This window comes from Varanus komodoensis, unplaced genomic scaffold (assembly GCF_004798865.1).
Source record: "Varanus komodoensis strain SLA01 unplaced genomic scaffold, ASM479886v1 scaffold34_1, whole genome shotgun sequence".
Classification (NCBI taxonomy): domain Eukaryota; kingdom Metazoa; phylum Chordata; class Lepidosauria; order Squamata; family Varanidae; genus Varanus; species Varanus komodoensis.
The window spans coordinates 5,623,282-5,650,117 of record NW_025335854.1 but is presented as its reverse complement, the minus strand read 5'-3'; the positions used below and the strand labels follow the sequence as shown (position 1 = coordinate 5,650,117).

At 47.0% G+C, this 26,836-nt stretch overlaps 1 protein-coding gene across 1 annotated transcript in view; it reads left to right on the top strand.

Moving 5' to 3' along the window:
* The first annotated feature begins 8,439 nt into the window (after positions 1-8,439).
* Positions 8,440-26,836, top strand: part of LAMC2 (laminin subunit gamma 2) — a 38,832-nt gene continuing 20,435 nt past the window's right edge. The window contains exons 1-3 of the mRNA XM_044439205.1: positions 8,440-8,524; positions 20,115-20,303; positions 24,804-24,939. Of these exons, the coding sequence (XP_044295140.1) occupies positions 8,440-8,524; positions 20,115-20,303; positions 24,804-24,939 (410 nt within the window). The remainder of the gene's footprint in view (positions 8,525-20,114; positions 20,304-24,803; positions 24,940-26,836) is intronic.

Here is a 26,836-nt window from a genome sequence, read left to right as displayed (position 1 = left end):
TATTCAGCGAAAATATTGATCGCTTGTCTACTGGACACTGCAATCCTTCCTCAATCTCAGAGTACCTGATGCTGCTCATTGTTGGGGCTGCAATACAGTGAGTGCTTCTAAACATGTTTGTTAGTCTCTAGTAGTTGTTGTTTTGAGGGAGGAAATTAATTATTATACAGATAATTTTTGAAACTGAACTGTTTTTAATATTGGTGGATGCACGTGCTCTTTTAAATGATTAGCCTGCTTGGTGAAAATGAGCAAAGGGGAGGAGAAATTGATTCTCTGGACCCCTTTGACAGCTAAGACGGACATTTATTTATTTATTTAAAACATTTCTATGCCTCCCCCATTGCAACAAAGCCTCGGGGCGGCTCACAACAAAAACAAACAAACACATATAAAAATTATACAATAAAAATATCAAAACCTGGTGCATCTTGGCTTAAAAATTTTTTTGTTAAAAAACCTACATATTAAATTAACAATTAAAATAAGTTTTAAATAAAAAGGTCTTCGCCTGGCGCCGAAAAACAAATAACGACGGCACCAGGCGGACCTCTCTGGGGAGCACATTCCATAGATTGGGCGCCACCGCAGAGAAGGCCCTCCTCCGAGTACTCTCCCTCCTAATATCATTCACAGAGGGTTCCCGGAGAAGGGCATCTGCTGCTGATCTCAAGGGGCGGGAGGGCATATATGGACGTAAGCGCTCCTTCAGGTAACCAGGACCCAAGCCGTTGAGGGCTTTATAGGTCATAACCAACACCTTGAATTGGGCCCAGACTTCAATCGGAGCCAGTGGAGCTGACGGAGAACTGGGGTTATATGAGAACGACGCCCAGTCCCCGTCAGCAGCCTGGCAGCTCTATTCTGCACCAGTTGAAGTATCCGGACCGTCTTCAAGGGTAGCCCCACGTAGAGCGCGTTGCAGAAATCTAATCGGGAAGTTACCAGCGCGTGTGTCACTGTCGCCAGGCAGTCGTTCTCCAGGAAGGGACGCAGCTGATGGATGAGCCGAAGCTGAAGGAAGGCGCTCCTCGCCACCGCCATCACCTGGGCTTCTAAAGACAGCTCAGGGTCGAGGAGCATTCCCAAGCTGCAAGGAGCGCATTGCAGCATTGGGAGGGTAAACATGCACGTCCTACAACAAAAGCCTCACAGTGCTTTCCATATATGAAGAGAGGCACATGGACGTCACCTTCGGAGGGAGACATGCCTGGAGGTTCGGTTGGCTCTCGCTGAAGACAATGGGTGATTTTTCAGAACCAGTATGCATTTCAAACGGATCCATTTGCATGCATTTTAAAAACTGACGGAAAAAACCCCCCAAGACCTGAAAAATGTAAAAACAATAGAATGCAGGTCCCTGTGGGGACCACCTTAGGATGCCGTTGGAGCTGCCCAAGGGAGATCTGTAAGGATTTGGGACTGGCACTTTTAATCTGGCTGGAATTTTAATTGGAATTTTAATCATTCCAATGCAGACTCTCAGGGCAGCGGCTGTTGCCAAAGGGAGCCCACGTACTACAGCACTGCAGAAATCTGAGTCTGAAGTTACTGGAGAAAAGATCACTGAAGCCACGTTATCCACATCTACATGGCAGGGTGTCTTTGCAGGGAAGAGTGTCTGCTACTTAACCAAGACCAGCTCCCTTCAGAAGAGATCAAATGTTCATCAGGAGAGAGGAAGCAGTGACCTTCTGTTCCCCTGGCCATTCTGGACTGAGCTTCAGTTTAATAATTGTTCCTGTCAGCATAGCTCACCTTACTTTATTTTATTTTGTTATTTTTTGGAATTAGCTAACAGTTCAATTTATTATAACATTTCAGTTAGGTTTGTTCTTTCCTTTTTCACTTTCTTTTCTCCACTCCACATTTGTGCACTTTTGTGCTGTTCGTACTATAATTCTGCCCACGCCGTGCTACTTAAAACACAAAAGATTATACCAGCGTACATTTTCCTCAAACAATATCCAAATCTATTTTCATTTCTGTGCCACTGGGAATTTCTGAGATCATTTTTCTTTCTCAAGGAGCTGGTTGATATATGCATTATCCTACTGGGATGTGGCCAAGCCCTGCATTCTTTTGGCAGATGATTCATCACTGAAACAATTTATGAGCTCATTCTGTATGGAAAGTCGTCCTCACGCAGGATGGTGGTGGGTGACCTGGTTCCTTCCAGGACTACATATGGACTAGAACCCCCATAATCCCTGAGCATTGGCCATTGCGGACCGAGGCTGATTGGGGTCAACTGGAAAAACAGCTGAAGGAGGGAACCCTGAGGTATCCCTTTGATTGTTCCACATCCTCTGTAGCCACACACCCTCTGCAGAACATCCAGACTGCTGATGTTGGTGGGAATCCACACATTTATGGAGGGTAATGCCAGCAATGGCAGTTTGTTTCACAGTTTCCCTTAGGCATGTGTTGGTGGGAAACAGGAGACTAGACAAGCTAGGCCTATGGTCCTGATCCAACAGGGGTCTTCTTAGGTACGAATGACGTGTTCGGAAGGGTCTTCCTTTGCTTCCCAGGCCAGCTCGCATTTACAAATCTGCAAAGTTAAGAGTCACTGTTTGCAGAATGGAGTTCTTACTCATGAGACCAGCCACACGGTGGTCCTATGCACCTGGGAGTTCTTGGCAGAGGCATGTGTGGCCTGGGACAGGTGGGAAGAGGCACTTAATGGGAGGTCCTTGATGGCAAAAGTGAGAAGATTGAGCCTGAATATGAGAAACCCAGGGATCAGGGCTATTATTATATTTATGTCCCTATCATTTAGCGATTGCTGGAACCCAAAACACCTTACAGCACCTCAAATCAGACAGATTAAATATATTCTGGCTCTTTTGGCCAGAAGTCCATGGATGGCATGATCCTTCCAGCCTCTGCACGGTGATGGCATAGCTGGGTCCCAGGTTGCTCCCTCCAGGAAGAAGGAAGCCAATGGAACTGTAATAAGATTCAGGGCAGCTAATCAGATGCAAACCCACTGAACGGGCTCGAGGAAACTTGCAGAGTTCTCTTGGGCAAGCCTTAGATACAGAATGATTGCTATAAAGATGAAATTAGATTCCATGCATGCTTCTCTGAGCTCCTTGAAAGAGAGATGTGATACACAGAAACATGGTGCAGTATTTTATTTTTCTTTTATATGTAAAGCAGGATGTTGCATTTATTTTTATTATTTTTACATCATCACCATCAATTGCATTTCATTTGTATACTGCTGTAGCAGAAGCTCTTTGGGTGGTTCACAACATTTAACTTTTTAAGATTAACATTTAAATTCACAACAGTTTAGTCATCCATCCAGATTTCACCCATGCCTGACATTGCTTAGTTTCTAAGATTAGGCAGGATCAGACACTTCAGCCTATACAGAAACTACTTTTAGGTTACTATTTATACTTTTAGGCATTCCCTTCTCCAGGCAGCCTGAAAACAAACAAATGCTTCTGGCTGTATAAGTTTTGTATCCCAGTCTTGCTCCAAGAAGCTAAAGGTATAAATGGGGAATATTTAATGTTTTCTTTCTAACAAGCATGTGAGGTAGGTTAGATTTATAGAGACTGAGAGGTTTGTGCCTGTATGGATTTGAGCTCTGTGTTTACTGATCAACAATCACAACAGAAAATGGAGCATCTTCCGGACCCCTGGCCAATTTCTGCAGAAGCTCTCAGCACTGGGATTTCTGTGGCTGTAGCTCCCCCCTTACGAGGCACTTCTGATGATCTTAAGCAAACCTGGCTACTATTTTTATGTGAAATTGTGAACCACCTTGGATCCATCTTGTGGAGACAGGCAGTTCCTAAAAACAGAGTAACTCCTAGTAAACAGTCAAACAAATTCAGATGGTTTATGAATGCAAAATGTGCTAGTGAACCATTGAGGTTCACATGTTTAAAAAGCAAAGTAGGTAACCCAGAACTGAAGAACAGTTTAAGAGTTCACGAACAATTGAAAAGCAAACGCGGTATTTAATGCCAGGTAGGTCTATTAAACATAACTGAAATGGGTGCTCCCATCAAGTCATTCAATAAACCTGAGCATGACAGGATGGGTGCTCATGTTCATTTCTTCTGGTCCCGGTTATTCACCTGGCTGCCACATTTTGCAGCTTCTGAACAGTCTTCAAGGATAGCCCTAGTGGAGTACATTGTGGTAATCTAGCTTATGCACCCACTGTTGTTAATCACCAAAATAAAGATGGATTTGGCAGATTCTTCCTCTCCTTTGCTGCAGCAAGAGAGTGATGACACCAAGGGAAGCTGACAAGGATACTCCTTCAGGTAAGTTTAGGTGCTGGGATCTGGGTATTAGGGCAGCGGAAAACTTGGGTACGTGCTCAGAAGCTTGCAAACAATTCCGAACATAACAGCACATTCTTAATGCATTGATCCAGGCTCATTAAAAAGGGGGTGTTTGCAACAGACAAGCTTCAAGCGACAAGCCAACTAATTATGCCATTCCATGGCATCTTCAAGAGCCTGTAGAAACGACGCACCTGAAAGTAAACGAGGAGAACTCTGAACTCTAGCAGGGTTGTTTTCACTTTATGCACAAGATTGTATCTTTGTACTTGGCAGTAGTACAAAGACAACTTTCATCCCATGATTCCATAGAAGCAATGACTATTATGAATGCAAACAAACATTTCACTGATAAGCCTGCTTTTAAGGAGAGTGCCTTTAGCAAGCCATGTTTACTTGAGTCGTCGGTCCTTCCCCGATGACTTTCTAGCCGACTTCAAAACTATTCTATCCTGCTAGGATGTTGATTTATTTTAATTCGACCTGCTTGTGGGTTTGCTTTATTGGTGCCCACACCATTTCCTCACTGGCTTTGCAAGCAAGTCGGTTTGTCAGAGAAAGGAACTGAGGCTCCTTAGCCAGGGTCACTGAACAGTTCATTCCCAATCCAAAAGATCACAAAAAAACAGACACTTTCCACGTCAGACTCTATGAACTTCTGGACTTGCTGCTGCTCTTCAGCTACCAGGTTCACTGCCAAGAGAGGACAAGGGCTCTGCAGCCCTCCCAGACCACTTTCCGCAACCTGAAGTTCTGCATCAGTGCTTTTGCCTCTGCATAGACGCTGCCATTTCCTGCTTCATCCCTGCAGACCGTGGGACCGTTACTCCACAGCTGATTTTTCAGTGACCCAGAAACTCTTTGCTTCTCCCTGTCTCTCTGCCACAGCCTTCTACTGCCTGGTCTTGCCAAAGCATTTGACAACCCCAACCAAAGTATGGTGATCTCATATGAAGGAGCCACAACAGTGTCTTTTCTGAACTTCCTGGCAATGAGTAACCACATAACATTCCTCTGTCTGAACCGACACCAGCAGCTTACGGCCAAGGAAACTGTCAGACAACTCAAGAGATTATGGGGAAACATCTGAGTGTTAATTGCCTAAAATTAGAGCTTGGAATCAGCAGCACTAAGCTAGAAACTGAAGGAGACCTTCACGTCACCTTTGAGAAGGTTCTGAACTCGAAGATACAACTCTAATGCCTTTACACAGGATTTTCCAGGTACTTTGTCATCAAACAGGTAAGGTAAGAAGGAATCCATGTGAAAAGAATTTGTGTTGCACACAGGTTGTCCCCAATGCTCAGCAATCTCGAGCTGAAGTTCATGCAACTTGTCACGGCGACCTTTGTGGAAAAGATTGCAGAATCTCGCCATGTCTTTATTAAAATCTCAAACACAATCTCATCTGAACCACTGAGTCCCATTCTTGTCACTCCATTTTAAATTAGAACAGGTACATGAAAGTGCAACCAAAAAGTTGGAGGGATTAGGATATGTTCTGAGCATGAAAAGACTGAAACATTTAATGGTTCTCCATTTAGGCAGAAAAAATGTTGATAGGGAAGAAGTAGAATGAATTATATGAAACGAGCGTGCACAGCCACCTTCCCAGTGGCATCTGCCCAGCTGTTCTTAGAAACCAGATGTTGGAATCAATTCCCCTTGGTTTGATCCAGCAGGTCTTTTCTAATGTTCTTAACTAAGCTCCCAAAACTGGCCTGCACAGGATTTCCATACATCATGGTTCAGGCTTAGGCCTGAGACAAATCGTTATATTAAAGGCCAAATTAATATGCATCGTGGTTTAAATGTTGCAAGTCCGTTGCCCTTATGATTACAGCAAAAGCTTTCGCACGGCATCTATTGACTGGGTTAATTTAGCTGTTTTCACACTTGTCCCGCAGAACGTGGAGGTTTCTCAGGAGGCCCTCAATCAGCTGATTGGCCATGGTGGATACGTTGCTGCTACTGATCTTCCCTTGTGATCCACTGCAACAGGTTACGGTTCAGAAATGTACTCCGTGCTTTGCAGGACACTGGTAAGGTGCTCTCGCTCCATGTGGATTGGGGTGGACTGCAGGAAAAGGCCCAGAATTCTCTCCAAAGCACAGTGTTTTCACACCAGCTGCACAGCAATTCCATTGTGGGAATATATTATTGATTTATGTATTTATTTAAAACATTTTTATGCCGCCCCCATCGCAACAAAGCCTCGGGGCGGCTCACAACAAAAACAAAATATACAAATATAACAATTATACAACAAAAATATTAAAACCCGGTGCATCTCGGCTTAAAAGATTTAAAATCCTATAAATACCAATAAATTAACAATTAAAATAAGTTTTAAATAAAAAGGTCTTAGCCTGGTGCTGAAAAACGAATAACGAGGGCGCCAGGCGGACCTCTTTGGGGAGTGCATTCCATAGGTGGGGCGCCACCGCAGGGAAGGCCCTCCTCCAGGTACTCAATCTCCTAATATCATTCACGGAGGGTTCTCGGAGAAGGGCATCTGTTGCTGATCTCAAGGGACGGGAGGGCATATATGGGCGCAAGCGTTCCTTTAGATACCCAGGGCCCAAGCCGTTGAGGGCTTTATAGGTCATAACCAACACCTTGAATTGGTCCCGGACTTCAATCGGGAGCCAGTGGAGCTGACGGAGGACTGGGGTTCATGTACAAATTGTTCCCTGGAAATAGAAAATTAAAACCGCTGGATTAATGCAGCTAAGAACTACGCAAACTTTATTGCTATGCCTACTTGAATTTGCAGCAAAAGGTGACCTAGCTTGTTTGCACGTGGCTGAGATGTTGCAAGGGGAGATGTTTGGACTAGGTGAGACGTGAAATTTAATCCTCTTCAAATATTAAATTTATACTCTCTTGGCCAAACCCGCCTCAAAAAGTGGTTGCAAAAATTGAATGGTATAGCTTTCCAGAGTAAATGTGAGATACAAATATAATGTGTCAGAAACTACTTATTCTGGGATAAAGTTATCCACAGGCTGTCTAGCCAGAGGTATAGAAAAGAAATTGCCAGACTGGATTTGAATTCCAGTCCAGGTTTATTTATTTAAAGCGTTTCTATACTACCCCATACTTAAAAGTCTCAGGATGGTTTATAGCAAATGAGTCCAAAACAATTAACAATAACAATTGCTCAGCATCCAATGTTAAAATATAAACCCACCACTAAAACAGATTAACAATTGAAATAAAAAGGGTTTTGCCTGATGCCGAAAGAAGCGTTGGCGGCAGGCGAACCTCTCTGGGGTTTGAACTGACAATTTTCAAAGCCGACTCTTCATATTCCAAGAACATATAATGGTTATCCTGAATCTATTCATACACGGACACATCAGATCTTTTTATTTTGGATGAAATCCTGGCCCTCTTCCCCTCAGCCCATCCCTTCCTCTTTTTCATTATAGAGGCAAAATCGGGGCAGACATGTGGAGAGTTTCCCTCCATCAGTCTATTTAAATAGCACCTGGTGAAGTAGGTTTCCTAGACCTGCGACAACATCAATGCTGATTAATTCTTCATGGACATTCTAATTGAGGGAAGGCTATGAAGATATGCCCAGTATTTCCAGAACTTGGCATAAGTTTCACAAAAGTCGCAGTACCCAGGGAAGCAACTCCAAAGTGGAGTCACTGGAGGCCAACCTTAACACATTTGCTCTGATCTAAAGATGTTCCCTGCCAAAGCAGGTACTGATGTGGAAGGTCAGTGTTAAAGGCTTCCTTTCCTTTCTTCTGCCACCCTTCCCATTCCTGCTTGGTTGGCTGCCAGGGGCGTTTGCGGCTGTTCCCTGCTGGAACCGCCCCTGCAAAAGCGAAGAAAAAACTTTTAAGTGTCTCCCTGCACTGTGGATGGGCTGGGCTCTCTCTCTTTAATTTATAAGGTGAGTCACACAAAAGGCAAGCTCTTTTCTTCCTGTCTACAGTGATTCAGGCTGAGAAGTCGATAAAAAGCACCTGAGAACAAGGATAGGCGGCACGGTGGAATCGTCAACAGCTGCAGGTCCACTCAGAGCCTCCTCGCTTGATCTCAAGACCCTTGTTTGCAAGATAACGGGACCCGAGCACCTTTGGGGGACCATAAACCTGAATTCCCCGGAATGCCTCTGCACTGGTTCGTCACTCTGAGCTGCCTTGCAGTTTCTCTCCTCCTCCCTGCAGCTGTTGGCACCCAAAGAAGAAAAGGTGAGGCGAACAGGCTTAAAATCATCCAGCTTTCCATTTGGAAATGGGTTCCATTAGCTGTCTTTCTCTCTCTCACCCCTTCCCCAGTTCTGGCGACAGTGCCGTGGCCTCCCCTTGGACCGTCCTCCGGGCCACTGCAGAACCCTTTGGTGCATCAAAGAACTGGCTCGAGTCCTCTCTCTTTCTGAGCAAGTGGGATTTGGGGGAACTTGAGCAGATGACTGCTTTGCGGGCTCCCTGTGCTGGGTGATGTCTGGGAACCGTTCTTCATCTTTCATAAGCTAAACTCCCTTCTCCAGGCCTGGACCTTTCCTCCAGGAAAGACCTTAGAGATGGATGCGGAGTACAAGGTTGCCTGGCAACTAACAGGTCATTAGCTCGCCCTCTTTGCTTGATTGGATGCTGGGCTCGAAGCATGGTGCACCTAGGAAAGGGCCAGTGCCGGGGACGATGGCTCCGTCAGCCCAGTGGATAAGTGCCCCATGGGACTTTAAAGCCAAAGCAAAAACTTGGTCATCCATAAAGTGCATTTGAATTCCTTCAGGGAGCTTTCTATTTCCCTGAAGGATTTCAGATGGGATACATGTTCAGATGAGACACTCAAATGCCTTTTCCCATGCTTTCTCTGTGCCTTTTAGGGCAATGCTGTGGTCTGTGAAGAGGACCACTTTTTATTAGTGCTTTAGGCCATGGGTTTTTTTTATCAAAGAGACGGTTCATCATGCAAGGATATGCAGTCTCTTGGTGGGCTTGCATGCCAGGAAAAACAACAGAGCCTTGCGGCATCTTAAAGAGTAACACATGTATTTATTCTGGCACAGGTTTTATGGATACTGCAAAGGAAATGCAGGAATCCTTTCCTGTTTTTGCTGCAGGAGTCTAACATGTTGTTGTTGTTTGTCACAAAGTCGTGTCCGACCCATCGCGACCCCATGGACAACATTCCTCCAGGCCTTCCTGTCCTCCACCATCCCCCAGAGTCCACTTAAGCTCACACCAACTGCTTCAGTGTCCCCATCCAGCCACCTCATCCTCTGCCGTCCCCTTCTTCTTTTGCCATCAATTGTTCCCAGCATTAGGCTCTTCTCCAGGGAGTCCTTCCTTCTCATAAGGTGGCCAAAGTATTTGAGTTTCATCTTCAGGATCTGGCCTCCTAAAGAGCAGTCAGGGTTTATCTCCTCTAGGACTGACCAGTTTGATCGCCTTGTGGTCCAAGGGACTCGCAGGAGTCTCCTCCAGCACCACAATTCAAAGGCCTCAATTCTTCGGCGCTCAGCCTTCCTTATGGTCCAGCTTTCACAGCCATGCATTCCAACTCGGAAAACCATAACCTTGACTATACGCACTTTTGTTGGCAGGGTGATGTCTCTGCTTTTTAGTATGCTGTCTAGATTTGACATAGCTTTCCTCCCATGGAGCAAGCGTCTTTTAATTTCTTGGCTGCAGTCCCTGTCTGCAGTGATCTTGGAGCCCAGGAAAATAAAATCTGTCACTACCTCCATTTCTTCCCCATCTATTTGCCAGGAAGTGAGAGGACCGGATGGCATGATCTGAGTTTTCTTAATGTTGAGTTTCAAGCCAACTTTTGCACTCTCCTCCTTCACCCGCATCCAGAGGCTCTTTCGTTCCTCTTCACTTTCTGCCATGAGAGTGGTATCGTCTCCACATCTGAGGTTGTTGATATTTCTCCCAACAATCTTAATTCCAACTGATTCATCTAGCCCCGCCTTTCTCGCGATGTGCTCTGCATATAAGAGTCTAACATAGCAGCTCTCAATAAAACGCTTTAGTATGTAAATGTGATCGTTTTTGTGGCACAATATTCCCAGGACTGAATGGGTATTTCTGTCAGCATGTCTCCAGAATGAACTACAGGCATCTGACAGCTTCATGAATTAAATTTCTATTCACTTTCACTCATGTTAATTCTCTTACAATTAGGGATGTCACTGCCCTCTTTGTCCATTGCCTTCTTTCGCCGCTTGGCCACTGCCTCACAGCCGCTGTTTTGAAGCCACTGATGCACTAAGTCAGCCTTCCAGACGTTTTGGACTTGGGTGCCCATTAGCTCAGCCAACAGAGCTAATGGTCTGAACTGCTCATAGTGCAAAGCATCTGGGAGGCACCTGGCTGGGGAAAGCTGCGTTAGGCCTCTGTGAATCTTTCTGCTCTGCCCTTCTCTACTACACGTATATTTCTGTTCTATCCCAGCACACAAGAGAGACATGACACCAGCTTGGGAACCCCAAGTTTTGAACAGGCCTGAACATCCTTTGGAGAAAAAGGCCTGAAGAGGGAGAGTCCAAACAATGTGCTGACGCCTGCACGTTTTGGTGGCCATGCTATGCTGGTTGGCTGATCTTGTGGGCAAATGGAATGGGGTTTCCTAAATGAAGGCAAGGCTGGATGGATGGAGCCCTAAACAATCGCTCTCCGTACTACAACATTTTGTTGCAGGTTCTGCTTATTGCTGTTAAACCTTATGGCCTGAGTCGGTTGCATCAGTTTCCAAAATTAGAATCGAGCCATGACATGTAAAAATCTTGCTTTGTGGAATGTTTGTGACTCAAGGATGCAGATCTTTGAACCTGTATTGTATGGGGCGCAGGCTCACAAGCCCACAAACGCAGAAAAAGGGAGTGCGGTGCAAGGGGGAAAGGGGGCAGAGTAAGGGGTTGAACACTAAATGTACTCCTATCAGGTAGTTTTGTCCCTTTGATTCCTTTGCATATATTCAAATTTATTCCCACCTGTCAGAGACCCCAAATTTAAGCAAATTAGTGCGCTTTAGCTTCCACAGCCAGAAAATCAACTGCACCATGAAGAGAATCGATCGAACATATTCAGTCAATTTAGTACAGGCAATTGGTTGGATTCTGCAAAGGTCAGCAATTGATTAAACTGAGCTTCCTTTTGGCTTTGGTTGGCTCTGTTCTACAGTGCTGCTGTCTCCTGGTCTTTTTCTCTCCTCATGGACTGAATCGAGAGGAGGCAGTTGCAATGAATGCATGAAAGCTTGCCTCCTTCCCAGTCATTTCGGATTATCCAGAAAAAAAATAGAAGAGCTTTCCCTGATTATAGGAATTCTATCAGGATTCTCCTTTCAGAATTACGGGATTTGCAGCCCAACACAGGAGGACAGAGAAGGAGGCAGAAAGGTGCATGGATTGGCAAACAATAATTACATTGGCCAACACAGATGTTGGTGCCTCGAATGTTAGACCTCTTCCTGGGTGTCTTTGACCCTCTGATTCAAAAAATGGCACCAATTTTCCCCTATAAGTTCTAGTTTTTGAGATACAGCATATGAGTGAGAATAGACACATATCTCGTATACAATCATAACTATAATACAGTTAATAAATTACCCTTTAGAATCCAGTGTTTCCAATGTAAAGTTACAGTTGCAAGTACGTAAACACTCTCACTGTATCTGCTAATTCGTACACAAAATAGGTAACAGAAGAAACATAGAAACAGAGCTAGTCAGAAGGGGTTTCCCAGGCCATCTAGTCTGACCCCCAGCTAGATGGCCAGGGGACAGACTAGAACAAGTTGACCAGCAAGATCTTTTCAAGAACTGACTAAAAAATTATATAAATTTGAACATATCAAAGAAACTAGAGCTGATGCAGGCTAGCCAATGCAGTTTTCTGAATCAGTGCCCCAAATAAACCCAAGAACAGATCTAAAAAGCAAGGCACCAAGAATATATTTGGTTGAACTGTGTTATAATTTGAGGAAAGGGCATGTGATCTTGGTTCTACATCCCTGTGCTTTGGGGATATAGCAAGAAAGCATCCTGGTAGAGCATGGATGAGCTTAAGCTGTAGCCTTTCTTCTTTATACCTGCAGAATACAAATACTTCAGAGGTAGGAAATTTCAGCTGATGCTAGTCAAGACCCTTGAAATAGCGCATGTTTGCTGCTTTTCCTCCATGCACAGCATAAACAAAGGGTTTTGTTCACCTTACTTCAATTAAATTCTCTCTGTCTGAGCTTGGCTATTGTAGACACATTCAAGTTTGAGTCACGCTACTATAGAGCAGTATTACCTTCACTGCAGTCAGGTAAAAGTAGCAGCTTGGTTCAACTGCCTCGAGTTCGCAAGTGCTTCGGACTAACCTGAGCAAACCAAGCGGAGAACATTGAGTCTAAAGTCTTCCCCTTGCAAAGAGAGGAAGGTTAAAGAGTGCCATCTGTTTGTCTGCCAAGATAATCAGTGCCCAAAGCAGCAGCCTGGGAAGCTCAGTGCCAAGTCACGTTTCTGCATGACCCTAGAAGTGGAAAGAGGAAAACGTGCTCCTTAAAATCTAAGCCCGAGGGATTCCACTCCCAGGACAGAGAGGCAGGCTGGCAAATTGCCAGTCTGGGGCTTGAGCAAGAATCCCGGGGCCTGAGACTAGTCTAAGGCCAGATTTATCCATAATCCTATCCCAGGGATTGTTAGAGTTGTGTGGCAGTGAGCAAGCTCACGGCCTTCTTCTTCAACACCATCCTTTGTGACTGGCAGCCAACATGCGGCTTCCAGATTGACCAGGGCCGGTAGAAATAGGGCTGAGGGTGATCTTCATTTGCCCCGAAGCAGAGTGTTTTCCTTTCCTCTCTCCAGCTCAGGACACTGACAAAAGCAATCAGGGGCAGATTTCAGGTTCAGCAAAAGGCCCCTGTAACCTTTTCCGGTCAGTGGATACATCTGGAATTTTGCAACAGTATTGTGGGCACTCTCACAAAATGGCTGCTGTGGGCATGGGATCCATCCCTAGAACTACTCCCATGCCGGGCACGGCTGGTCATAAGAAAGTGAACTGGCGAAACTAAACCAAAAAAGCATCTAAGAAGCTAAGTAGAAGGCTAGTATCTTGTGTTCCACTTTGGGGTAACTGATCCAGTGACAGACTGCAGGAAGCTCTCTCAAATCTTTTTTAATGCAATGCATTTCAAGATGCTGGGAAGCAAATGCATTTTGTGCATGCAGTCTAACAATGCCCTCAGTGACCGCAGTCACAAGTTGCTGATTGCTGTCAGAATTTTCGTATGACCTCAAGCAGAATTTTCATATGACCTCAGGCGAGATGCTTTCTCCTGTTGAGTAAATGCGCATATTCACAGTCAGTCACCAAGTGTGCAGAGATGCTGTACGTGGACGCAAGAAGCAGGCTGTGTCTGCATAGGGCAGCCTTGATGGTAGGAAAGTTGGTGTGCTTATTCAGTCGCATCCAATTTCCCCAAGGCCGCCTGGTGTGTGCCATCCAGTTGCACTAAGCAGAAAAATTGTGGCTATCTGATCGACAGCGCAAGAGCCCTAGCCAGTCTGTTAAGCTCCAGCATGTGTTAAGTAGGGAATCTGACTAAACCTTCCCGTAGGGAAACTGGAATGTGCTAGCGGAAGTCTGGTGGATGCAAAAGGAGCATCACCCAAGCAAGTCACCGTCTCCCTGCCAGATGGGTTGCCTGGTAATGCCCCGCATGGCAGGCATCAGCTTAGGAAAACAGCAAGAAGTACTGAGCCTGACCTTGGAGCCATGCTCTGGGTGTGTGCTTGCGCGCCCTCCATCTCATCCTGCAGATCTCACGCAAAAAGCTTCATGAAGGAACTCAGCAGGCAGTACTGGGAAGCAGCGCAAGATTAGCATGCGAAAACATGTTATGACAGACACGCAAAAGGTGATGTAATGGCCCTCAAAGATGCCACTGAGGCCTCGAGACGTTTGAAAACAGAAAACAAGAAAACCACGGCAGAAACAAGACGGGATCGGGTGATGCAATCTGCAAACCCGTGGAGCTGCTGGGGATGAAAATTGCTATGCAGGGCTAATTGCACGTGTCAGTTAATCTAACCAGCAATCACTGCCATATTAGAGGGTTTTCAGTCGCAAAAAGCGAGCACGGGGTGTCTGGGTTATTTCGCGGGCCGTAAACCTGTGTTGGCACCAGGCCGCTTTGCAAGGAAGGTGAAGGCGCGATGCCTGAAGGGTCCTCCGTGGAGGCAGTGGCCTCTGCCCATTGCCGCTGGCTCAGGGTTCCCCTGCCCTTGGGGAGAACATCCTGACAAGGGGGAGGCCAACCTGGTTGCACTGGCCAGAGAAGGAAGCCACAGCAACCACTTGGCTTCGCCTGGCCTGTGCGGTGGAGAGCACTTTTGGATTGTGCTTGATCTTGTTCTTCCCTTTTCCTTTTGTGCCGTGACTTTTTGGTTGCAAAACTGAGGTCGGGGCCTGCCTCCTTCATCTTTGCAAGGCGCCTTGGAGACCTGTTCCAGCTGAGAAGCAGGGCAGGTGTGCTTTGAAGGGATAATTCCTTCCGCGTGGAAAAATAGCATGCCTTTGCTGTGTCACTGTGAATCTGTTGACACCCGCCAGTCCTCCATCTCTCTCTCTCTCTCTCTCTCTCACACACACACACACACACACACATCCCTTCATTCATATGGGCCTGCTTGGTTCTTAGGATCTTCTTCAGAAACATTGTTGGTGGTGACCCAGGCAGGGCCTGTTTGGTGGCTGCTCCCAGGCTGTGGAACTCCCTCCCAAGGGAGGCCAGATTTGCTTCCTCTCTGTTTTCCATCTGCCAGCAGTAAAAGAAGGTTGGGTTGGGCACAGCTTTACTTCCTTGCTTTTTGTGGTATTGTTTTATTGTTCAAAGAATATCAATCGTTTCTCTACACTGCCTTGACCGAGGTTTTTCAGTAGAAAGGTGGGGTGCAAAGTACAAGAAATAAGACAGAGGATCTATCTTAAAACAATAACGGATACCTTATAATGGCTTAATTGACATATCTCACAAGTTTTAATTAAAGAAGTCTGACACGGTGGTTGGATTCACAAACTATGCTTTACGATCGCACCAGCAAACCAGTTCCAGAAGCTTTGCTTTGAATTGGTTTGTAAACCATTGCTTGATTTCATTATGGCTTGATGTGGTGTCTGCACTGACCAGCCATAGTTTGGGCATCACCCAACCTCGAGAAGACGCGGTACCATAAAGGCAGGAATGAATGTACAAACCCTAGTGGCGGAAGGATGCAAAATGAAAATGCACCAGCTCCTGCAAGCCGTTGTTTGGCTCATGTAAGTATGACTGGAAGCTCAGCCCTTGCCGTGATAAGTACAAATCACGGGGGTTGCAGGAGATGTCAAGCCGCCCTGCGTGACTGGCGTTGGAGCCCAGACCAGGTCCCACAGAGTGGCTTGTTGATGGGCCGCAAGCCTTCCCGACAACCATGGTTTCTTCCTGTGGTTTCTGGATCCACGGTGGTTTGTTGCATCCCCTGAACCTGGGCAGGCGATTCCATCGTTGGTACAGAGGGCTGGCAAGAGAGCCACCCGGGAGCTCCTGCGGAGCAAGCCCAGGCCACTGCCGGGTCCAGCTGCTTCCCTGAAGCTTCACACGGCACGGTGGAGCGTCCTTCATTGGACTGGTGCCCCCGGCACCATCGCAAGCCTCGTGAGCCACTTCCCCTGCTTTCTTTCCCAGAGATGTGCTTCCAGGCAGCATTTTGGAGGGGCTGTGAAAAATGTGGCAGCATCCAGCTGAGAGGCATTGCTATGCAAAGCACTCTGTTTTTCACTTTGCTTTCTCCTCAGCAAGATCTTCTAGTAATTTTTTTTTTTTTGGGCAGGGGTGAGCAGAATCGCACTCTTGTCACTTTCTTTATTTTTTTTAAATTAATTTTCAATCTAACATGCGACCAAAATAACACTGCATTTAAAATAAGAACACATAAAATTAAACGTGTGATTACAATAATTCTTCACAATATAGTCCCCCTGCAGCCACCCGGACCAAGGACACCTGTTACAGATAAAGGAACTCATTCAAACGTTCCTCCGGGACATTTCCCCTTCCACATCTGCAATGATTCTTTTGATGGGTGGATTCACATGTTCCCTTAGGCCACCCTGAACAAGCCACCGTGGGTTGGTTGGTTGCTGAACAACCCGCAGTGCTTCCAACAGCCAGTCGTGCTTGCCATGTCTGGCTTCCTCTCCCACGGTTGCCCTCCAGCCTCCCGCACGCATCCCAACGAACTTTGCCACAGGATTTCTGTTGCTTTGGTCCCTGCGTCAGCCCCTTTTCTGCCATCGGCCCATTGGGATGGTGGGCTTTGAAGTGAAACTCCCTCCCACCCCCACCCCCTGCAGAAAGTAGTTTTCGGAGGCCCTCTGGATGCAGAAATGCATCTGCAGGCCCCCCCCCCCCCCGCCCCGGGGAGTTTGGCTGTTGCACAACTGTCCAAGACCGATTCTCGGCCATGCAGCCTGGCACAGCTCCCTCGTCAATGCCCGAGTCGATTCCATTCCGCGTCCCCAGCCACCTGGGCTGCCCATTCAGCTCCCTCCCTCACCAGCTCTCACTGACAAACACCTTCACATTCACCAGAAGTCAGAACACCTGCTGGCAAAGCCGCATCTCTCCAGCCACTCTTGGCTTCCCTCTCCCCTTCCTGCTTGCCACCTCCCTCTGTTGCGAGCCATCCCGTCTTGGTGGCCACAATCCTCAGAGGCATGAGGCAGAGCAGGGGTCTCAAACAAAACTTACCTGGGGGCCGCTGGAAGTAGAGTCTGGGTGAGGCTGTGCCGCATCAAGTATGCCGCAAAAAAAGGATTCAAGTATTCCAAAAAAAGTACAACTGATCCAATCCTCTCAATCTTTACTAATAATAATTCAGGACATGAACGGTTCTTCAGAACATAGGCTTCTCTTACTTCTTCCTACTCCTTGCTGCCAGAGATCTGACAGCGCTTCCTCTTACACAGCTGAGCCACATTCGGCTTGAGGAAGGAAGCAACTGAGACCCTCAGTATGGCCTGAAGATGCTCATCAGGAAGTTTGGACCTGAACTTTGACTTATTAAAGTTCATGGTGGAGAAGAGCTTTTCACACAGATAGGTGTTCCCAAAAGGCACATGGTCCACTTGAACATCCTGGAAAGCTCAGGGAAGGGAAGGGGCAACTCTCTCAAAAATTGTCCAAGCTCATCTGCTTTTCCACTCACCTCCCTGAACTTGGCTTTGAGTTCAGAATTGCACTGCAGGTCAATTAGCTCCATCTGGGTAACGACTCACACAGGTGCGTGTGAGAAAAACGCGCGGGCCACACTATCACTGAACTTTGATATCAAGTGGGGGCCACAAAATATCGTCCCATGGGCCGCGATTGGCCCATGGGCTGCGAGTTTGAGACCCCTGAGGTAGAGGGTGTGAGAAGGGAAGACGGGGACTGCCGTGCCATGAGCAAGAACAGGAGGCACGGCGGGGGCTCTTCTCCTTTTGGCTGGGCAGCTCCTGGGAAATCGTCCTGCCTGTTTCAGAAAGCTTCCAGCTGCAGCTCACTTCAGAGTAGGAAGGCGCTAGCAGGGGGGAGAGAGCAGGGCTGCTGAGAGGCATGTGAGCTGCGCTGTGGCCCTAGGCAGGCTGATAAAATTCCAGGCGGCGCTGAGTGAGGGGCGTGAGCGCAGCTTGCTTGGCTTGGCAGCCTTGGCACACTCAGGATGCGTCCAAGTCGGAGAACCTCTCAGGTGCCTGGAATGCGAGCAGCATGCCTGAGCTTGACCGTATGTGCTGGCAGCCGGCTCGAGGATTAGCTGCAGCAGCTGCGGAGCGCTCGCCGGGCTTCCAAGACGAACACGTAATCGTGAAAGCGCCTCCGTGCGGGTGGGGATATGCGGGCTGGGGGGTGAGGGAGGCTGAGGGGTGGCCCTGCAGGACGTGTGCTTCTCCCCGGTGTGAATCACACAGTGGCAGAGAGTCCGCGCCTTTCCTCTGGACGCACCTGTCTGCTGCATTGGGCCCTATCAGCACGCACACCCTTGCACACCTGGCCACACACACTCGTTCTGCAAGAAAAAGGGTGAAAGGCTAAAGCAAACCACACCAGTGACACAGGGGGCCGGCAATGTGCAGGGCGTGTGACCTGGTCTGTGGATTCAGCATATGGACCCCTCTCTGGAACCCCCTTTGGGGGGTAAAGGTAGTCTAGGAGGTTATTGATGTACTTAAAAAAATAGGGTGAGATCTCCATACTGCCCATCATGGAGTCTTCCTGGGGGAGGCAAATTTTCTTGCATCTGCGGAACTTTTTGGTGGAAGTTCTGCCAGGCTCTGGGAACTGTCAGTTTGCTGCTGCTTGGACATTATGCTCAAGACTGTGGCCCTGCTGCTGGCTGTCGCCACTGAGGCAGGCTGGGCTGGTAGTGACAAGAACGGGGTCCTCTCAGTGGCGGCCCCCTGTCAGAGAGCAAGCTCCCCACTGAGACCCACCCGGCACCTGCCCTATCGCCCTTTCCTGTTAAGATTGTCCTCTATGGAAGCGTTTAATTAGCTTCGATATTCCATTGGGACATTACGAGAACTACTTGATAGCGTGTGATTCAATTTGTGAAAGCTGCTGTAGCCTTTTAAAGTCAGTTTTAAATCTGACAAAATTTTAAATGTTGTGATTTTTAGCATGTTTTTATCATCTGTAATGTATTTTCTATTTTTATTGTATTTGATGTGCTGCCATAAACCATTCAGAAAGCTTCAACTGTTAGGCAGTAAAGAAATAATGGATACTCAGTCCAACCTACCTCACAGGGTTGTTGTGATGAAGATAAAATTGAGAGAAGAAGCGGGAGAATGATGTAAGCTGCTTTGAGTATGGAAGGAAGGAAGGAAGGAAGGAAGGAAGGAAGGAAGGAAGGAAGAGGAGTATAAATCTAATAAATAAATACATTAAAATGACCTGACAGTACTCTCTACGACTCAATGATTTCACAAACCTTGCTCATTGCAAGAAGTTGGACTTAACGTCTTGAAATAATTTCTTTTAGGCCTGCTCATATTTATGAGGATATTTTCAATAACTGAGGAAATTCTTTCACACCTTTTGCTCAATCCTTTAGATTTCTGCTCCTGCACTAAAACACCAGTGTGTCTTTGGGGCATCTTGAAAAGGGTAGCACAAGAGGGACTAGTCTCTTTGCTATTACAACAAGCCATTTTGCTAGTGAGGCCGATGATAGCTTCCCCAAACCGTGCTTTTGCTCCCTGGTGTTTTTCTCTTTCTCTGTCCTCCTCCATTTAAGTTATCTCCCATTCCTAGAGGCAGAAGAGTCCGTGTCGACTTGCTGCTGTTGAAACTGAATGGGGGAGAGAGAAATGGGTATGTGGTTCCTAACAAAGCGAGGGCACCGAATCAGGGGAAATCTTGTGTGTAGCTTTTGCTGCACTCCACTTCAGATTGCAGGCAGGGAACTGCACATGAAAACATGGACTATGGAGAACTCGCATACTTGGGAAACCGGCACAGGAAACCGGCATCAGGAAGTCCAGCTACAGCTGCGGATGACCAGATTCCACTTCTGTGTGGCTTGGGCTCTGGACATGCGATCTGGATAGTCTTTAAATGTGGACCATCCCATGCCAGTTCCTGAAACTGTCCCATGGGTCCCTTTCATTCACCAGGGGGTATTCATAGACGTGCACATGGCGGGCATGTCGCGAGCAGAGCCAGCTGGTGCCGGAGGTCAGACTAGATGGCCCGGGAGGCCCCTTCTGACTCGCTCTGTTTCTCTGTCTCTATGTCTTTTCCTTGTTTTGCCTTGCAGTTTGTGATTGCAATGGGAAATCCAGCCAGTGCATGTGGGACCTGCAGTTGCTCAGAGAAACAGGGAACGGATACCGGTGCCTCAACTGTGCTGACCACACGGAGGGAGCGAACTGTGAGAGGTGCAAGGAAGGCTTCTTTCGCCGGCATCCTCGAGAGCGTTGCATGCCCTGCAGGTGTGACCCCACAGGTATGCAGGGGCGTTATCTTTTTATAGTGTTTGTAGGGGACAAGTACCATACAGGTAGCCAGGACTGGCCGCAGGTTTCTTTGCAAAGCAGACTTGCTTGCAAAGACAAGCTTGTTACTGTGTGATGCAAGGAAAAGACCTAAACTTGTAATAGGCTCAGTTGGAAGACTTTTTATAGGGGTTTTGCCTCATCCCAGAGCTTTGAAGATTGCACTATTCTACTTGGTCCACACACGAACCACTCATATTTTCTGCCTTGCTAACAGCTCTGTTTGAAATAATTCTTTTAATGCTTCAAAATCCAGTTGACTGGAGACAATAGTGAGATGACCTCCCTGCCTCTGATTAGCCACACTTTAATTCCCTTAATTATTACCTTCGGCAACACGAAGGTCACCTCAAGACTGCAATGCAGCAGTTAGATTCTCTTTCCAGTTGTACACTTGGAAAAACCATGTACGCATCTGCTGTTGGAGCTGAATAGACCTCTAACGAAAGCAGGCATTGACAACATCAAGAACACGCATTTGTTTATTCCTGTTGCAGCTTCCTCCTGCATTTTTTCTTCAGCTCACAGCTTCCCAGAAGGTATGATTTAAAGCCAGGAGTTAAGATAGTGAACACCTCATCTTCCCTGCTGTGCTGATACAAAGCAGATTAAGGAGCAATTCTATGCAAGTTTGGGCAGCACACGCCTGCATTGTTCATAGCAGGCTCACAAACTTCCTCGGGGTCAGATGAATTGCTATGTATTATCATAGGCAGTAGAACAGTACTGGAACCAGAAGAAAGTTGCATGGAACAATGGCTCATCTTTGGAAGCTGAGACCATGCGGTCTGTGCTATTTGTCTTGCTACTCAGAAAGCTGCCAAAGAAAACTCTTTGATATGTTTACACAAATGGGTGAAGCGCTAAAAAGATACAGGGACTAAAGCAATTCCTCCAGAAATGTGGAACTCTCTAAACAAAGCAGCTTCAGCAGGATCCCTTGAATGGGCCAAAGCAAAATATAAAAACAGAGATCCCCTTGCAGGTTCTGGCCTTTTCTGTGTGAAGCCAGAATAGCTGGACTGTTGGTTTCACCCCCGTTTGAGGCAACACATCAGAGAATGTCAAAATCAATTTGCGATGCTCAGCCCAGCTTTCTAAAATAAAATAGCACATTAGAAGAAAATTTGCAGAGTGGGACCTCCAAACCTGATGTCTGTTTTTCGGCATCCAAATGAATTCTGTGTCCAGTCCTCTGGACGAGATTAAAAAAATTTGCTTTGACTGGGTGGAAAGTTTGGGGCCTCACATGGAGCCTTGTCGACAGAAGCAGCGGGTAATGAGGAGGTCCATGACAGGGCAGACGGCAAGAGATAAAGCTGCAAATCAGACAGATGCAAATCCAGCTGCTTCAAACAGCTCCAAGAAAGTCAGCTTCTTCTCTTTTTCCAAAAGAACGAAATGCTCTGTTGGGATGCAGTTTCTGAAGATATCTTTGAGTTCTGCCCCATTCATGTAATTATTTAAGGATCTACACAACATCTTGATATCTGGTACCTCTTTGGTGATCTAAATTTTTGGAGTGCCTTGGTATTTCCAACAAGGGAGAACAGAGGGAACATGGGACCTTGGGTGATTGCTGCTTTCAAAGAGTAACATTGGTGTAGGGCACAATGCTTCTGCTGTCCCCAAAGGCCCCTAATTTGGAGTCTTACAGGCCATCCAAAGCAGTGGAGGAGAAGCAGCACCTACATTTTGACTAGACTTTTCCACCCGTCCAGCTGGAACATCTTGCAGGGCGAGAGAAGGGAGCCGGAGAGACATCGGGGTTTCTCCTATCTTGGTGCACCCAGGCTCTTCCCTTCCCTGCCCCTCCAAAAGTCCCCCTTTGCCCCTCTCCGAGGTCTCACATCCAACCTCGGGGTCCAGGCAGCGGGGTTCTTTCCATGCCCACTGCAGAGCGCAGGGGAGGGGCTGGAGCTCTGATTCCTGGCCCCAAAGTTGGCGTGCAGATTCTCACCTTGCCTCTGGGCATCCATACATCCTGTGTCCCCCCAGAGGCTTTCTAAGGGCAGCACGCACACTGCCTTTCCCTTCCAGGTTATTACGGCTGAGCTTTTGAGAGGCCCAGTTCCCTGTACCAGACGAGATGTTATAAAGAGGAGGAGGTGGAGGGTGAAGGGGGGAGACCTGCTTGAAGTCATGAAGTCGGCATAGTCAGAGTCCTCAGGTGGATGGAACGAGGACCATAGAATGGCCCACCCTTTGAGGGAGGAAGGGACAAGGCCCAGAGCACCGAACGATGGGCTCAAGGGTGGTTTAACTGTGCTCTGCAGCCGTGTTTCCTGGCACACCACTGGGAATCACAATGCAATCTTACACTCCTTTGCTCCAAAGTGAATTCCACTGTTTGCAGCGGTGCTCACTCCCAATTAAGGGCACAATAATGGGACAGGTGAGCATTCCTTTCTCTCATTGTAAAGAAAGTAGAAAACAGCCAGCAATTACTCACTTTATTTCAGACCACGTTTCCTAGTATTAGACTTCCTCCTCATGAATCATGTTTATTCATCACCCCTAGTCACAAAACCAGCAATCTGACCATGTATAATTTCGCCTGGAATGTAAGGGACCTTCCAAGTCATCTTACATATGTTGGCATCATTGTCCATATAACAACTGCGTAGGTTAGGATTGTTCTCTCTGGGATGGCTGGCTGGCTGGCTGGTTGCCAGTGACATGCTGAAAGTTTTTCCATGTCTTTGAGGAGGGGCTTGTATACATTTCTATACTGCCCAACAACCAAGCCATCTAGGTCAGCAACATATTTTAAAAACACTGTAAAATATACCAATCAAAACATAAAATTTTGTAATCATAAAAAGTTTTACAGACATGTATATGCATAAAAGTTAACAATATAAAATTAAAAACCAAATAAAAAGCAGAAAAACAAAAATTAGACATTAAAAAGACCCTGTTAAACCCTGTCAAACAACCAGCAGGTCCCTGTAACTGATTTATGCCCTGCAGCAGGCAATGGGCGTTAACAGCAAATTGGGTGGCAGGTGGGTCCCAGCGGGGGGCTCATTCCTTAATGATCGTAGTGTCCAGGTAGACAGAGGTTGGGAGAGGTGTTCCATCAGGTGTCATGGACCCACAACAACCTGTAAATAGACTGCCCACTTGTACTCAGAGGACAAGAGAGGGGAGAGGTTTGCATGTGCTGATTTATAGGTAAAGGTGGACATTTATAAATAATTTCAACAGTTTAAATAGAAATACAAAGCATTTGGCTGTCGCCTGTAAGACTGTGTACAGGTGATTCCTCCCCAACTATATTATTCTATGATTCTGTGAAAAGTAGTGCAATTTATTCCCTCAAAGGATCTTAATCAGAAAGAAGTAGACTTTTTGGAGAATTTATTGTGGTGTTTTTAAGATGGCTGTGAGAGGAAAATATAACATGCTGTCATACTTGGTTAGTATCCCTTTCTGTTTTTAAGTTCTGCTGGTTGATATGTATGATATAAGCTTCTGAAAATTAGAAGAACGTAGATCCAATCTCACTGCCAGTGGCATTCAGACAACACAAAGCGGATGGGGATTGGAGGCAGGACTGTGAGAGCAACACGTGTGGTGCTTGGCTCTTCCAAACAAACTTCATGCATGAAGACTTTGTTTGCCCAATTGGAAGTTTGCTGTTTTGCCTTCCCCTTTCTTTGAATGGCATGAAGTTCAGAGTAGCTTTGCCAGCGTCTCCGTGTTTCTGGAAGAGAGCGATGGAGACTCAGGGCCAGCTAGACTTGACGCTAAGCATGTCACTTGCCATTGCATCCGTTTGAATGAATGCCAAAAGGAAAAGGAAAAAAGGGCCTGCTTTTCATCAGGATTGCAGAGTGTGTGTGTGTGTGTGTGGGGGGGGGTGGCTTTAACCCTTTCCTCCCTGCTTCAGTCCAAACATAAATGAAGACTTCCTTCCTGGGCTAAGGTGTGTATTTGCAGCAGGGGAGAAAGGGGCCGACCACCCCCACCCCCTTGGTTGCTGTGCCAGTGAAACCCCGCACAGGTACACACGTACACACCCACCTATAACTGCTCTTGATTTTTTTTCAGCTGACACCATGCCAGGTTTAGATCCGTCTCCTTTGGCCCTTAGGGTGCTTTTGTAATAATGCGCGTGCTTGCAAACGTGTAAGTTGAGCCTCCGTGCTGTGCTGAGCGCAGGGAATCAAGCAAGCTGCCTGCTTGGGCAACTGCCGACTTCCTGAACCTCCAAGTCTTCCCCAGCGTCGGATGTTCTCCGCTCCCTCTGACCCTGCTCCACAAAACTGGGCACCAGCTCTGGGCTGTCCAGTCCAAGGGCGTGAGACTCCAGGATCACTTTCGGGACAAAAAAGCACACTGCTCATTTGTGCTCAGGCCACCAAGCAAACTAAAGGGAGAGATGCTTGCGTAACAGGCAACATGGCTGGTATTATGGCGAAGTCAGCCTCCTCTTCCCTCTGCAGGTTCTGCCGGTGTCCAGTGTGACGTGCATGGACGATGCCGCTGCAAGCGCGGCGTCACAGGCGATAAATGTGAGCGGTGCCAAGACGGTTTCCAGTCTTTCTCAGAGGCCGGCTGCAGTGCAGTGGCGCACACCCAGTAAGTCCCAGCAGGCTGTTGGAGCCGTTTGCAAAGCGGAGCGTCTTTCTCAAACCTAACTGGGGACATTTTCAGCATGGCCTTCCTTTCTGCCCTGCCCAGTAGCTGAAGCTCTCCGGGAGGTTCCCCACTGGACACAGAACAATACAATAACACGCGGTGAAGGTAAAGGTAAAGGTTTCCCCTTGACATTAAGTCCAGCCATGCCTGACTCTAGGGGGCGGTGCTCATCTCCGTTTCCTGGCCGAGGGAGCCAGCGCTTGTCCACAGACGGTCTCCGTGGTCATGTGGCCGGCATGACTAAACACCGAGGTGCAGGAACGCCGTTACCTGCCCACCGAAGTGGTACCTGTTTATCTCCTTGCATTTGCATGCTTTCGAACTGCAAGGTTGGCAGGAGCTGGGAAGGAGCAACGGGAACTCACCCCGTTGTGCGGATTCGAACCAGCGACCTTTCGATCTACCAGCCCAGCAGCCCAGTGGTTTAAACCCCTGCGCCACCTGCAGTCCCCCCTAACATAAACTCTTATGAAAAGGTAGGCAATGGGACAGCTGAAAAAGCAATGGAATCAAACAGCGAAAAACAGACCGCGAGGAATGGTGCTGTGCAAGAAAAGCGCCTGGGATGGTTCACCCTCAAAGGAGAGCCCAGCCTGCCTTTGAAAGGCCACCTTAACCTGCCGCCAAAGGATGGCAAGTTCAGCACCAGGTGGTCCATGGCAGGGAGGTCATTCCATACACGGAGAGGGCCCCACAAAGAGACCCTCCCCCTTGTGGGCATCCCGACAGCCTAAGAGGAAGGATCTGGATGTTGGAGGCACCAGAAATCTGTGCAAAAGGCAGACGACACAATAAAATAGGACTCACATACCTGTATGCAGAGAGACATTTTATATTTTATTTGGGGGAAACATAGGGATATATATAATCAGTTTTCAGGTGTGGAGCAGGCACTTGTGGGGAATTCCACTGCCAACAGGACTGCACGTTCACAGGTTCCGCTCCCCATTGTAAAAACAAGCAGACAAACTCACCCTCCCTGTAAGTGGAAAATCGAGTGTCGGAAGAACAACTTTTCCTGACATGCCGTTTCTTTGTGCACAGTACAGAGATCGCTTTAATTTCGATTTATATCCTGCCTTTTTCCTACAAAGGGTGAAGAAGGGGTGACTCACTCATGCCACCTTTGCCCAGTGCATTTAAAGTGGCACGTTCTGCGGACAGTCTGAGTGTGTGGTCTGCTGATTGTGTGAGATGAGTAACGATGTTTGAAGACTCCCATCTGCACAAAGTCCAGTATGTGCGGGTCTGATCTGGCATAACGCATAATGCATGCTCTGGAACAAAGCCTCCAGAGGGTGTCCATCGCACCCCCTTATGGCTGCAGGATAGACCTTGACACAAAACACATTTCCAAGCGCATCACTTGCATTATTAAAACACATTTGCAAAAAGAAAACTTCTAAGACGCACGTTTTGGGGTAAACTACATTTAAAATAAGTGTTTTTGCATATTTTAAATGTGCATTTAAAATTTAAATTTAAAAGACATATTTTGAATCAAATTTTATTTATTTATTTATTAAAACATTTCTATGCCGCCCCTTGCCGTAGCCTCGGGGCGGCTCACAACATAATAAAATACACAATAAATTAAAACAAAATCAAATTATTAAATTAAATATGGGTTTCAAACATGGCATTTCAATGCAGAACTGGGACAGGCAGGTTTATGAGGAAGCGAACTGCATGCACCACAAGTGAGCCGACCTGTCCATTCCTAGGAATGGCCCTAAAACTTCTGGGTGCTCAAGCTGAATGAGGTGAAGCAGGTGTCTACAAGCAAGAGTCTTCTCAGTGGTGGCACCCAGGTTTTGAAAGGGCCTCTACAGAAAGG